The sequence below is a fragment of the Ornithodoros turicata genome, chromosome 5, assembly GCF_037126465.1.
Source record: "Ornithodoros turicata isolate Travis chromosome 5, ASM3712646v1, whole genome shotgun sequence".
Taxonomy (NCBI): Eukaryota; Metazoa; Arthropoda; class Arachnida; order Ixodida; family Argasidae; genus Ornithodoros; species Ornithodoros turicata.
The window spans coordinates 9,917,973-9,931,971 of NC_088205.1; the positions used below are offsets into that span (position 1 = coordinate 9,917,973).

General features: G+C 44.4%; 1 protein-coding gene across 3 annotated transcripts in view; it reads right to left on the minus strand.

Moving 5' to 3' along the window:
- The window catches only part of LOC135393986 (LIM domain transcription factor LMO4.1-like), an 80,049-nt gene extending 66,308 nt beyond the window's left edge, over positions 1–13,741 (minus strand). Inside the window, exons 1-2 of one of the 3 annotated variants that reach the window (XM_064624403.1) lie at positions 13,707–13,723; positions 13,535–13,636 (exon numbers count right to left, since the gene is read on the minus strand). Coding sequence is in view for 1 of the 3 variants with exons in the window: in XM_064624401.1 (XP_064480471.1) it covers positions 6,213–6,219 (7 nt within the window). In the remaining 2 variants the exon portion in view is untranslated. Of the gene's footprint in view, positions 1–6,212; positions 6,347–13,534 lie in introns of those variants that run through there. The other 2 variants (XM_064624402.1, XM_064624401.1) reach the window with 2 other exon arrangements.
- Between the last annotated feature and the right edge of the window lie 258 nt (positions 13,742–13,999).

The following is a 13,999-nucleotide window of genomic DNA, read 5'->3' on the forward strand; positions in this document are numbered from 1 at the left end:
ATACGCGTGCGCGCGCGTGCCACGTGATGGAGCAGTCCCGGTGAAAAACATGGTGCGCGTTGTGAAGCGCAAAGGCGTCGCTGTCCGAAGGACGTGAAGATAAATGTTGCTAGTGGAACATTCGCGAGAACTGTGGTAGGCTACAATTTAGTGAACCGGTATTGAAAAATGCTGAAGTGCGCATCACGCCGCGCATATACGGAACACTACACTGTTAAAAATGAACTTCACCACATAGCACACTCCTAGCCAACCATCACCCCGAATGACAACGTTCTCGTCCCAGATTTGTTGAAAACGGGAGGAGGAGCCTATTTTGTGCCGTGCATAATGGCACAAAATAGACTCCTCCTCCCGTTTTCAACAAATCAGAGGCAAGAACGTTGTCATTCGGAGTGATGGTTGGCTAGGAGCGTGTTAAGTGGTGAAGTTCATTTCTAAGAGTGTACGATCGGACCCGTTCCGAATCCACGTGCACACGATAGGTATTCTCCTGCTGTCTCATTGGATGCCGCCAACCTTTGCTTCCTGCACTCTTAAAAATGAACTTCACCGCACAGCACGCTCCTAGCCAACCATTATCTCGAATGATATCGTTATCTGCCCTGATTTGTTGAAAACGGGAGGCGTACGCCTTTTCTGTGACAATTATGAACAGCATAAGTGTCACAGAAAAGGCGTACGCCTGCCGTTTTCAACAAATCAGGGCAGATAACGATATCATTCGAGATAATGGTTGGCTAGGAGCGTGCTGTGCGGTGAAGTTCATTTTTAAGAGTGTGGGGATACCATTCGCTGCCGCCAAAGACGGATCTGTTTTCACTGCGTTTTCTTCTAAACGGTAGTGCTGTGTGCACTAATTTTGCGTGCATTATACTAATTGAAACACGGACTTCCATTTGAGAGCAAGTTGTTTTTGTATTTTAGTGTCCCTTTAAGGACAGGAAATTCCAATTTCCTACTGGCAAACGAAAAACCGCAACGAAAGAGGGAGATTTCGAATGGTAAGCGACTCGATACGGAATGTCCCATTTTGATCGATTTGATGGATTGCGTTGAAGTTGACCAGATAAACATAGTACAGGCACGGATACGCCTATTCATATTGATTAATACCCGTGCTACACGCACTCGAAAATGATATGGAGTGCTCACTGCGTTAAGTTTCGATGTCATTCGTGCGATGGCACGAGTACAGTTTTAATGGTATTAGACTTGGTGCTATTTTCTGCTTAATGAGTTTCTGATGATGAGAACTCATTCGCCAATGCAATGACTCGTTCCCGTTGCCTGCGTAGGTTGTCAATTTATGTTTGCCTCAAACCGCTTTTCAGTGCGCGACACAAGGTGGCTTCCTGAATTTTGGTTAAGCAAGTATCCTTTCACGAGTGAAGGTTGTCGTCACACGGTAAAAGAGACAAAAAGAAAAAGAAATTGACTTGTTTTGCGAGTGGTTAAAATGTATTGAAAGTACCTGGTATTAAAACATAATAAAACTCGCTAGTAATGCGTTAGTAGATAGCTGATAACGTCACCGTTAACTAACCGTGCCTATCGGAACCAATGACAGCGAGCGTGACTCAGAATCTTATCTGTCGATAGGGTGCTGTAGCCTGCCGGGCTACTGGTAGCGTTCTGCTAACACTCGCTAATATTACTATATTTCAAAATATCCATATGCATTTTCAACCTCTAAACTATGTCTAATTTAGTAAAGTACACTCTGAAAAATGAACTTCACAGCATAGCACTCTCCTAGCCAACTATCATATCGAATGATATCGTTGTCTGTCCTGATTTGTTGAAAACGGGAGGCGTACTACCTTTTTTGTGACACTTACGCTGTTCATAATTGTCACAAAAAAGGCGTACGCCTACCGTTTTCAGCAAACCAGGGCAGATAACAATATCATTCGATATGACGGTTGGCTTTGAGCGTGCTATGCGGTGAAGTTCGTTCTTGAGCGTGTAGTGTCATACATGGTTTACTTCAGTGAGTGCGGCATGATCATCTTCGTGGCGTTTAATGTCCTTAAAAAAGGACCCGTGTCACGACCTTCGTAAATAATTCGTAAGTAATTCGTAAAAAATGGCATTCGAGGTACGAATGACATTAGACGGCAATGCTATTTTTCGGGCCCGGGTGACACTCTTATAAGAGGTACGTTTATGACATTTAATAAGATAAGCTCAGTTCTGAGGCTGTATAGATGCTGCACTCCTCAACCACGAAAGGTGAGGCAAACTCCGGAGGCAGGGAAGTGTTCTCACATACCTCTGTGTCTGAACATTCAATATTAAAGGAAATGAGGAAAAGGGAGAATTTTTGAGCTCCCCCGACTTTTCTGTCGTTTACTTATTCGCATTCACGGGCTCTGCCTGCATCGAGACGTTAGTCTGAAAGCTAGCTTGTACGTCATTTATGTGCGTCAAGACATTCATGTTTAAACGTTGATAATTGACCTAATCGGCGCTACAGCTGTCACGTCTCGCACACTCATTCTCTCTCTCTGTCTCTCTTTTCTTTCTGTTCACTTCTCAAAACCGCCCTACTAGTGTACTTATTCGTAAATACTTAATGGGCCCCCTTTTGCCTTTCCCAATAAATCAGTAAAACCTCTCACCATTCCCTTTCGCAAGTAATTCATGAATCAATATTTTTCATCACGACGTGACACCAAGAGGAATGAATCCTCGACCCAGGTAACTTCTAGCAACACGTATCACGACTCCCCTTCATGTTAGAAGGAAATCATATCCTCGAACTCGAGCAGATTTTCTCCGAGAAATGATTCAGTAGGGCGTAGCCTCCTTATGGTGTGATGTTTAGACAGCCGCATCTATCACACCCTCGCTCTCATTCTCTCTCTCTCCCCGGCTCCCCCCTCTCCCCCCAGAATAACCCCTTATGAGTGGGACGTCACGTAAATATTTCAACTCTCGGCCAAATCACTCCTGATCTATATCTCTCGTACATTCGAGAGCTACGGAATTGCCAGCTTTCCCACCCTCTTAAAAGTTATATAAATGACGAATGCACGTCGTATATACGCCGGTGATAACTGGCGATACCTAAAACGCATCTCATTTTCCAGCTTCAATCTCGAACCGGGCGGGTTTTAATTTTTGAACGCGCAGCAGCAGCGCCACCACCACGCCTGCCGTTCATTTCCGTCCCCTCTCTTTTCGTTCAAAATCGGGGAAACTAATTTTGCACTCGTATTAGATGACTAACCTTTCATACATATATTTTTCATACTTCTCTCTCTTTTGTTGCTTCTAATTTTTCCCACCCCCACCCACTTTGGACTCAATCTTTGCAGAACGTTTCAAACAGATTAAAGATTTGAGAAAACGCTGTGTTTCACGTTATAATGCGTACGCTACACATCCGTTATTTCTCCGTTTCATATCAACCCCTCCTTTCCCCTTTCCCCTCATCCGCTCTATTTTCATTTCGACGCTGCCTTATGAAATATTCGTACGCGAACTCCGATTCTATTGTTCCCTGTGCAATTCTGATTGCTCAAATTTGAAGCAAGCTAAAAGGCGAATTCTTTGTTTCGCTTTCTCACATTTTTTTTCTCTCTCTCTCTCTTTTCACTCTATAGGATTGATGGAGATTTTCATTCTCCTGTCCGCCTCCGCCGTTATTATTATACGCTACGCTTTTTCTCCCAAACTGATTTTTTGTTCGTGCACGGTATAACGAAATATATAAAGAGGGGACGTTTAGCCTGCACGCGATTGGTTATTATTGGATTGAAAGAGTTCGAATAATGTTATCAATCAGAGTGTCTCAAATATTTCGCGAAAGAATCTGATTCGACGCCTTTTCTATTTCGAAGAAGGAAATTGGATAAAACCGTTGCAGTCTTAAGATGCGAACCCTGCCACGGGCCGTATAGTGATGGAGCGCAGTTTCATTTTACGAGATTCGAGTGAAGCTCCTGTATCATTCTTTCTGCAGCTTATTGAGCTTATTAAGCGCTATGGAGGAATGGATTGTGATGGCAGCAGAATGCGCTCTTGTTTGTTACGTAAAGAGAAATCCAAAAGTGAAACGGTTGTTTATCTCGAAACCTGATCCTGTCATATTGCAATTCGGGGCCCGTTCAAATGCAGCGTGGGTTTGTAATATCGGATGTGGAATGAAGAATGCGAGATGGGAGTCATATTTTCTTGCTCAAGGGCGCTGTATGTGACTATATGGGAAACTTCTAGGAATGGACGACGGGTTCCCGGGATAATCACAAAACTGTAGCCGGCGTATAATGAGGTACTCGGTCATGTTCTGGGTATTTCGTCTCTAACGTTCATCGTATACCTCTGCGCGTTATGTAATGGAAAACTAGTTACGTGTAATATAGCCTTCGGCTGCTGCTGGTTGAAATGGAATTAAACGTAATGCAGTACGTCCTCAGCAGATGTGTATTCTGTTGTAGATAAAATAGCATATAGGGAGACAAGCTCGTAGACAAGATCCACGACAAACGAGCTCATGAGTTCATGTTATGTTAGGTTACGTCCTCGTTTTTTATTATTATTATTATTATTAAGTGTTAAGAGAGGTCAGTCAATGCTTGGCTTGCTATTCTTCACACACACACAGCTTCGTCGTCATGGATCATGCATTCTGTTGTAATGTATCTCTATTATCTGTTTCTAATATTCTGTATTGCGTAATTTTGTAGTCTGTAACACAGAAATTTATGTGTGAAAATAGCTGTGAAATGTTGTGTATTTTTCCGCAACACACTGCACAGCAGCCATAAGTTAAGCCGGTATATTCTTGAAGAACAAAATGCCACCGACCACGAAGGACTTCCTTCCTAGAAACGATCTGTAAAAAATTGTTTTTCCGAAGCAATTAGCCCAAACCGTATGTTTCGTTTTCTTCCAAGAAGTGGGCAGATATATAAAGTACGTGCATTATTTTGCGTTAAATAATACTACTCTACTTGTCTACTCTATTTGGTCTTGTTCTCTTGAAAAGGCTCGCAGGCCCGTCGAAATTTATTTCCTGTGAAACAGGGATGCAGTCATTCTGAGAACTTTGCCAGGCATCACAGTCGGTATAGCAACTGCGTGTCCCGCAAGCACCTGTTTTCCCATGCATTCAGCGTTAATAATACGTACGTGACGACGGTGGCAATACAGCCTAAAAGTGTAAGCCGTAATTCCTGATTCTTGTATTGCGCAACTATATTACTACCTTAGTTTTATACTAAACGGTGGACTTCAATGAAACATGGGAATCTTTCTTCTCAACGTGTCTGTGCTCCAGATGGCACAATGGAAACCATAAAGGTAATGTCCTCTACAAAAGAGGCAGGCTACTTCAAAGGAATATTAAGAACGAAAACCGTAATAAAGTGACTGGAACCGGACGAAAGATTAAGGAGAAACACAAGGTGACAGAGAAACAAGATTGTCGCATAAGATCACTTTCATAGTTGCATTGAAGCGGTTTTTTTAGGTCCGTCGTGATTTTTTTTTTTTTTTTTTCACTGGTAACACAGTTACAGTGATCGAAAGACAGACTGCTTCTGTAGCGGAGAGGATCTACATCTCTTTGTTTAACCATAATGATACTATTTCTTATTACAAGGATGTCAACCATAAACAAGATGCAACTTGTAAATGGCTTCGAGCTCCCTGAAAATATGCTATCACTGATAGGCGGTCACGGTGCGACGTAGTGATACGTTATTTTCGAGTGTTCCACAGTGTGCGCTGTTATGATTATGGCAGCCACGTCGTCTTTTGAGACATCGATTCAAATGTGTCAGGGCCAGCTACGTCATAAACACACCAATAGCGTTGACTTGAGTCACTTGCACTTAACAAGTACGTAAATACATGTAGATGACCAGTGGACAATCATACATTATTCCTGTGTTTTGCCCCTCATGTGTTTTGAAAATGCGATAAAGAAATATTTGTCTGATCTTTCCTTCAGCATTTCGACATCTTCGGACTGCTGTTGCTTAAGGTCAGTATCTTAAGGTCTTAAGGTCTAAGGTCCGTAACGCGATTCAACACCTCAACAGGTTATATCACGTGACTTGCGTAAGTTGGCACACGGATCCAAATAGAGTCATTTAACGAGCTAATTTTCGTGGTGGTAATTGCTTGTTGAGCTTAAGTAAAAAAATGAATAAAGTGAGACAGACGCCCCATGTGAATTGGTAGCCGCATGCATCACTCACCGGACATGACTCGCGGCCGTCCTGCGCTGCCAGGCGGTTAGCGTGTCGACAGCTAGGCTGACGTTGGCGTCGGCGGCACGCGTCCAGGCGCATGGCGTAGTGAGCGCGCGCGGTGTGCGTGACCAGCCACTCCGCGGCAGCGTGCCGCTCTGCGCGCCGCGGCCTCCGAGCGCCGGCCCACGGGCCTCGGGAACCGCCCAGGAACACTCCCTCACCAGCCCGGGCCGACCCTGGGCGCATGCGTTCCTCCGGGCTCGTTGAGGGAACTCGCGGGAAACGTCCCGATCGGGAAACGGGTCCTCGCGGCGCTATGCAACGCTCGCGTGTCGCTCCCGAAAATCGGCGCTAGGTTGCTACCGGCACACAAGCTGCAGTAAAGATCCACGGACATTGTGTGAGTCCTGCCTTACTCGTGTTGTCTGAAATATTGGTAATGCCACGCCTGACCAGTCCTCTCGCAATATCGAACCAAATAGCAATAGCGACACTTGCCTTGTCTATGCGTCATATCGAGACCGGGAGGTACCCGGGTTCGAATCCCGGTGCCGGCTGCGCAATCTGGAGTTTTTTCTGGGTTTTCCTTAGACGCTTTCTGACATATGTCGGCGCAGTTCCCTTAGAAGTCGGCCCAGGACGCACATTCCCCCAGGGCGTTAGTCGTGACGTTGCCCACCTCTGTGAGGCCGACAACGGCGTGCCCTTTCACCATCACCACCGGTCTTACGAATGCTGTCTAAATATCTATGTCTAAATATCTATCCTAAAAGGCTGAGTACGTATACACCCGAAAAAACACGAGAGCAGCAGGTGGCCTCATATTACTTATGAGAATACTTTATATTCACATATCTGCGTCCAGCCATATCCCTGTACTTCTACTGTGAAGCAACACCTTGATTCTATGACGACAACCTCTCAATCGTTGAGCCTGTATTGGAGTCTGTGAGTGTTCAATAATAGGCTCATTATTGTGCGATGACGCTTCATATATATCAGTTTTGAGGCTGTGTTATGTCATAATTTGTCCTTATTGCCTATATGGGCTTCTCATACGACTAAGGCGAGGTTGATCATACTTGCACGAAAAAGAGAGAAGCCATAGTTCACTAATCTTGAGGTTGCAAGTTAGAGTCTAGATTAACAGCTTAATCTGGTGGTGTTGTATTCAGAATGCGCTGGTCTCTATACAACGGAGAGTGGGCAACAGCGTATTCCGAGACTCCAGCGCACCTAAAGCTTATCTTTGCAAAATTAGTTCTCGAATCGACTACAGTGGTAGCAGAAGAGAATAGTACACAGTACCAAGCTGATTTCATGTACCCCCTTCCGGTACATGCGATTGCATGGTCGTGTCCTACTGTTTGAAGAATACAAGTTCTTATATTGGACATGGAATTAAAGTAGGACACACAGAATACATTTAAGCAAATCTGAGAACAGCGCAATTTCTTTTCATTTTTGAAGGCATCGAATGTCTGGACTCTCGTGTTTCCAGTGAATGATGGCAGTTAAAGAAAAGAAACCAGCAGTGGGATTCGAACCCACATCCTCTGACTGCTGGTCAGAGATCACTCGAAGTATGCAACTGAGCGTTGTGACGCTTGTGTTGTGTTTGTGTTTGTCAATGTTTAATTGCCTCATCCACTATTACGTCTTCTTTCGTAATTGCCTCAGCTTGTTCCCGAATTCCGTCTTGTACTAACGATAAATGCCAGTGTATGAAACCGCAGAAAAAAATTCAGTAACCTTATTTTATTGATGGATTTTGGTTTCGCGACAACCACGCAGCGGTGGATCTACAGGCAAAGAGCCACATGGTCACGTGACATTGGCCTCAGCTCCGGATGAAAATAGTCGATTGTACAGTTAAAACACACTAGCCTTAACACACACACAAAAAAAAAATTATATACAGGTCTCGTTCGCAGACCATGCATGTGGTTCGACCAAAATAATGAACAAAATTTCTGTCTGTACGAGCATCTTAACACCTATACGTATACGTATTTTAGGCCAGTTCGAGATGCGTCGTGTAGAGTTGCGGCGTTATTTGCGCCTTCCCCCCGTCATCGAAAGAACTAATAAATTATACGAGCCATATAATGGCCCACACCGAGAGGACAGAGAACGTTCCCGAGCTCTCGCAGTAATAAGCTTCCGCGTAGACTCCAAGCACCTGAAGCTTTAAACGTCATCACCAATATAATGCTGCGGGTCTTCGAAAATAAATGGCCCTTTTCGGCGGGGATCATATCGTGGAGGCGTCACCCTCAGTCGAGATGAATGATCCGCCTGCATCAGAAATGGCCAACACAGCTCTTCCGCTAAATTCGTTAGGACCCAGTCTATAATTCAACCAAGTCCTAATCGAAACCGAACGGACAACTTCCATCATTACCAATTAAAGACGTGTGTCTCGCGTTTAATGCGATTTGCCGCCGCGAGGAGGCGCCATCATCGATCACAAGCGGCGTCCTCTGGCGTCGTATCCTGGCGGTAATTGACTTGTATGGCCCCGAAGCCGAGCCGTGATTCCGTGACGCAGTCGCGGCGCTTTTGGGTATTCCGTATCGTAAATACTGGATTACCTTCCTTCCAGTAGAGCGACTACTTCGGAGGAAATGCAGTTTCTCTCGGCCGTGATGGTAAATTAGGTTGAAGGATATTCGAAAACGATCAAACGTAGTTTCACTTTTGCGCTTTAAAGGTTCGAGATGAATCTGCTCGGCTCGGCGATTGCCAAGGAAGTTACCGACCTTGTTTTCGTTTCGTCGATGATATGTTCAGTAGCGTGTTTCCTGAATTTACTTTCACTTCATTTTCGTACTAAGCAGATCAGCATCAGTATTTATTTATCTCACTAATTTGATGTCCCACTGTAGTATTACCAATTACCCTACATGCCGGGAACCTTCATATACTGCAGTTGAGTCGATCGAAAGCAGTGGTATAGGACAACCACGTAACAAACTAGTACTGAAAATAGTTAGACATGTTAGAATTCAAATGACAAAAAAAAGAAACAATCAAAATTATGGATTATAGTGCGCAAACGCATGATCATCAAATCTATATCACAGGACTAATAGAGTTTTTTAGTGCAGCGTACGCTTTTTCCTTTGCGTACGTAAGGGACAGCGTGATGGCGTGCGCAAAGCACGAGGCTCTCTATGTTTTGCACGTGCGCAGACAACAACAAGAAGAACTATAGATGATGACGACGAGATGGGGTATTTCACCGCGGTTGTGCGGTACCCTACCCCATAGCACGTGAAACATTACATGAACATGATGCGCAGAACTACCAATGCTATCCCTCGAAACCGGCAATAGAAAGTGTAGAAAGTGACTACTAATACGGTGGAAACTAACTGTTGCGCGGGCGGAACGCTACTGTGAATAGTAATAGAATGTGATAGTAGAAACCAGTAATAGGATGGGATGGTAGAGTATCGCCCCCTGGCGATGAAACTCCCAACTCATCATCCTTAAAATAAAGTTGTTGTTTGGCTCTGGACAGAGCGACGTGTGATTTTGAGAGAGATCACTGCTCGTTGACTCTGTGGAGGCAGGTGCGATGTACAACACAGAAAGGCAGAAGAGGATAACACAGTTTGCGTACGGCAAAGACGAGATACGGAGTTTACTTCCGAGGGAAAGGGGAATGTTGCTTTCACGTGTAAGGGGGAAGGTGCTTATAGTCGAATAAATAAAATGCCTCATACCATTTTGATCAGCCTGAAAGATGAAATACTCCTGGTGTTCATCCAAAGCGGGTGTATACACTCTTGTTTAGGGCGAGAAATAACAAAGCTTTGGCCTGTATAAATCACCGTACGAACCTATGAAATAAGAAGAGTAAGTGCTGTTAAGATATCAAAATCACAAAGGTGTACTGCCAGCTAATTTTATTCCCTGTTTATATGCGCTCTGTTAAATATGCTGAAGCGATACATTGGTTTTCTTTTTCTATTTTTGTTTTTCATTGATATCGTTTGCCAGGGCGACATGTTTGTCATGCGGCGAACAAGTAACAAAAAGTGTAAGAGTAACTGTTTTTGTGCAACTCGCGCAAAAAAGTGCGTTCTCTGCAGCAAGAAGTCATCATTGCCAGGGCATGGCGCCTCTGTGGAACAGATTCCTGGAAATGCAGGTATTAAACTCCACCTCGGGCCTCTTCGATCATTATGGTGCTGTGGTGGTCATTATCATTTAGTGTATAGCCACTTTTTCCACTAATGCACCAACTATTCGTCTTTATCTCGATGTTAACGCCAACACACCATTCGGTATATCACGCGTGATTACGCTAACTGCCGCCTCTAATACACCTGGAGCCCAGCCCTTAAATCAGCCTCCCCAGCTAGGCGCAGAACTCACGCAACACAAAACAGCCCAAACGACAGCGTCATCACCGCTTACCGGAAAGCCGGCCTTATCACTCGCCATAATGAACTGCCGCCCAAGTTTCTAATAAACACCTATGGTGGCCGCGATAAAGAAGACAAAAACATCAAGAAGAAAGCGCACACTCTCGCGGCGTTGAAGATAGGCCCTGTTCACGACACCCACTAAGTCAAGCTGATCCTTCCGCACCTAAGGTGCCCCAATCCTGTACGTCTAACGGTGAATTGGGCCTAGAAAATGAATTCCCGGGCGTCTTCTGCTTCGATATTTCGTCTGCTTTCCTGTGGGAGACGCTGACGATGGTCACTTCTGCGAAAAGACTAACGACAGAAGTCCCACAGCAACTGATGGCCTCGGCGTTCGGAGGTGTCGTCTGCTACATTACGACGAATGCATCTTGGTCGAATTCAGTTTGGGTAGCGCTTTAATGCCACGAAGACTCAGGCTGTCTTTTTCTTTCTTTTTTTTTTCTTTTTATTTGTAGTGCGTTATTGTGCAAGAAATTATTTCTCTGAGTGGAAATGGCGCTCGAAAGACAGTTGTTTGCTTTCATGGAAAATATTAGCGAGTATGGGCGTTAGTGCAACGGAAGGTGTTCACGATAACTTCCGAAAAATACGCGCGATTGCTTTGAAGTGGTTGACATCTCATTGCCGAAATTGGGTGGGGGAGGGTATATGTTTATTAACAAAAAAAGAAAGAAAGGAAAAGTTACCCAGGCAAAGTGATTGGATTTGACGGCGTACTACGTCGTACCGCTTTCGTAGAGTGCATCCAATCTAGTAAGAGTCGCTGTTATCGATGATGCTGGATGCAAATGTTGGCCTACGAAACAAGGTGCCGCTGTTTGTTACGTCCTTTTGTAAACAACAACAACTTTATTGCGAGATGATGAATGTGCAGTTTCATTGCCAGGGGCTACACTCTACCCCATTGCTCTAACCCACCCTTTGTATATTTATGCAGAGTTCAAGGTAACTCGTTACAAGTAACTCGTTACTGTAACTAAGTTCCTTTTTTTGGTAGCTTGTAACTTAACTCGGTACTTTTGCGCCGTGGTAACTTTCAGAGGAACTCGTTCCTTTTTCAGGTAACTTTGCCAAAGTAACTTAAGTTAAGTTCCAAGTTACTTTTAACTCGCTTTTCACTCACGTCCACATATTTTCTTGCTTTCTCTCCGGTTCCTTCATGGTATTTTTTCCCATGAAACGTCATATTCAATCAATGACAGTGTTTTATTCAGGAAGTAAGAACCGCTGACATTGAAATGAAGCTGAACCATTGTGCGCCCACAGGGGGTAAGGTGCAAAGCGTTCGAATAGACCTCTGCCAGAGAAACGTCATCATGACATTGGTAGACAGACTGAAACCGAAACAAATCGGAAGGAGGGCTGCGTTCCACGAATGGGCACTTGTTCGCTGTCTCCCATTGAAAGAAAAGTAGGACCGAGGGTCGCGTCCCTTTAAGGGACCATGTCGTAACCCTCTCAAGACCGTGGCTTTCGGGCGTGACCTTGTTCACCTCTAGCTTCGAGCGTAGTTCAATTCTACCAAATTTTGGCGCTGTCGAACACTATGACGTCATTTGTTTACAAACAGGGAGAGGTCTATTGTTGGACATAAATGAAAACGATCTAAGCATGTTGCACTTCTCCGCAGGCACCTCAAGGTCTAACTCAACTGCTCACGCGCGCTGCACCTGCGTAATGCTATTTTGTGTCCGGAGTAACTTGGAAGTAACTCGTTCTTTTTTTTTAAGTAACTCGGTAACTGCGAGTTACATTTCATGCTGAAGAACTTCGTTATTAACTTAGTTACATTTTGCACACGGTAGCTTAACTTGTAACGAGTTCTTTTTGACGGGTAACTTCTCAATCTATGTATTTATGTATAACGGGTGTTGCATAATTCGCACACAGGTGGTGCTACCGAAGAACTTTCTTGTTATTCATCATCACTGAGACATCAGCCATGACCTGAACAGTGGACGGCTCATTGGCTTCCCTTTATTAATTCAATAAAACGCGTAACCTTTTTGAAAGTTTACTTCGGACGCCTTCGGGACATTCAGCGAAAAATATTCCAGGAAAAAAACCGCCGTTGACACTTCCGATTGTTTCGAGTAATTAATTGGTTTCGTTTTACATATTGCTTGTGTGGAGCAGCGTACCAATATATATATTTAGTTATTTATTTATTTATTTCCATAACCTCAGGGACATTAGGCATTGAAGAGGGGAGGGGCAGTACAAAATTGGGAAACACTACAGCAGAAAACAAACAAACATAGAACAATCCACAGACTCCGTATAGATAGCGACATATTATAACGATAGTACAAACGGGCAGTTGCGGTGTTTATAATGGCTAGGCAACAAATAAATCAGATAAGGTGTCATTGAAGGTGGGCGGGTCCTGGATGAAAGCAACATCACGTGGCAACCTGTTCCATTCCCACGCGGTGCGAACAACGAAGGAGTCGGAGAAGGCACTAGTATTTGCATGCGGAATGAGCACTTTTGGAAAATGGTCTATGCGGCGCAAAGTGTAAGTGGCAGATGAAATGTATGAGGAGAGAATGGGATCGTTACGATAGAATACCTTATGAAAAAGTGACAAGCGAGCATTCTTGCGACGAGATGCTAACAAGGGTAAACCCAGAAACCTTTTCATGAGACAGACGCTTGATGTACGATGGAAGCTAGAGAGGGTTCACATGCGGGGGTGACGGAAGGAACAGACTCAAGATACGCTGCGGTGCATTCGTCATCATCACGATAAACGCAGTAGCTGCGGCGGTTCCTTATCTTCCGTCACCCATGTGCGTGAACTGTCAGGTATAAACGGGATGGCGACATGGACCTGCTGGTCGCTGATGGCCGGTGACGGTAAAAGTGATGGCCGGGATGACTTACCGATTTAGCAGGACGAGATGTTGAGAATGATGGAACAAATCCTCAGGTGCGTTGAAGAAATGCAAGACGGAGGTTTATTAGGGCTTTTCTGTGGTAAAGGACCTAATTAAGAGTTCATGGAAGATATTTAATCGTCGACGATGCCCCAGCGTGGCGCTCGTTCCATTTTTACCTGTTGCTGCCACGACGTTGATGATGATGGGTCTGCGGAGGTGATGACTACCACACTGTGGCTCACGGAACCAGGCGGATGAAGACGTAAGTTGCAACGGTAATAGTGCAACGGTACACTGCTCCGCGCAAGAAATATGTAAACCGAAACCAATTAATTACTCTAAAAATCACTAAAGTGTAGACGCGTCTTTTTTTTTTTTTTTTTTTCGTTGAACGTTTTGATCGGTAAGAACACAGAGGTTCCGAAAGCGTGCGAAGTAAAATTTAAAAGTTATGAATTTTATTTAGTTA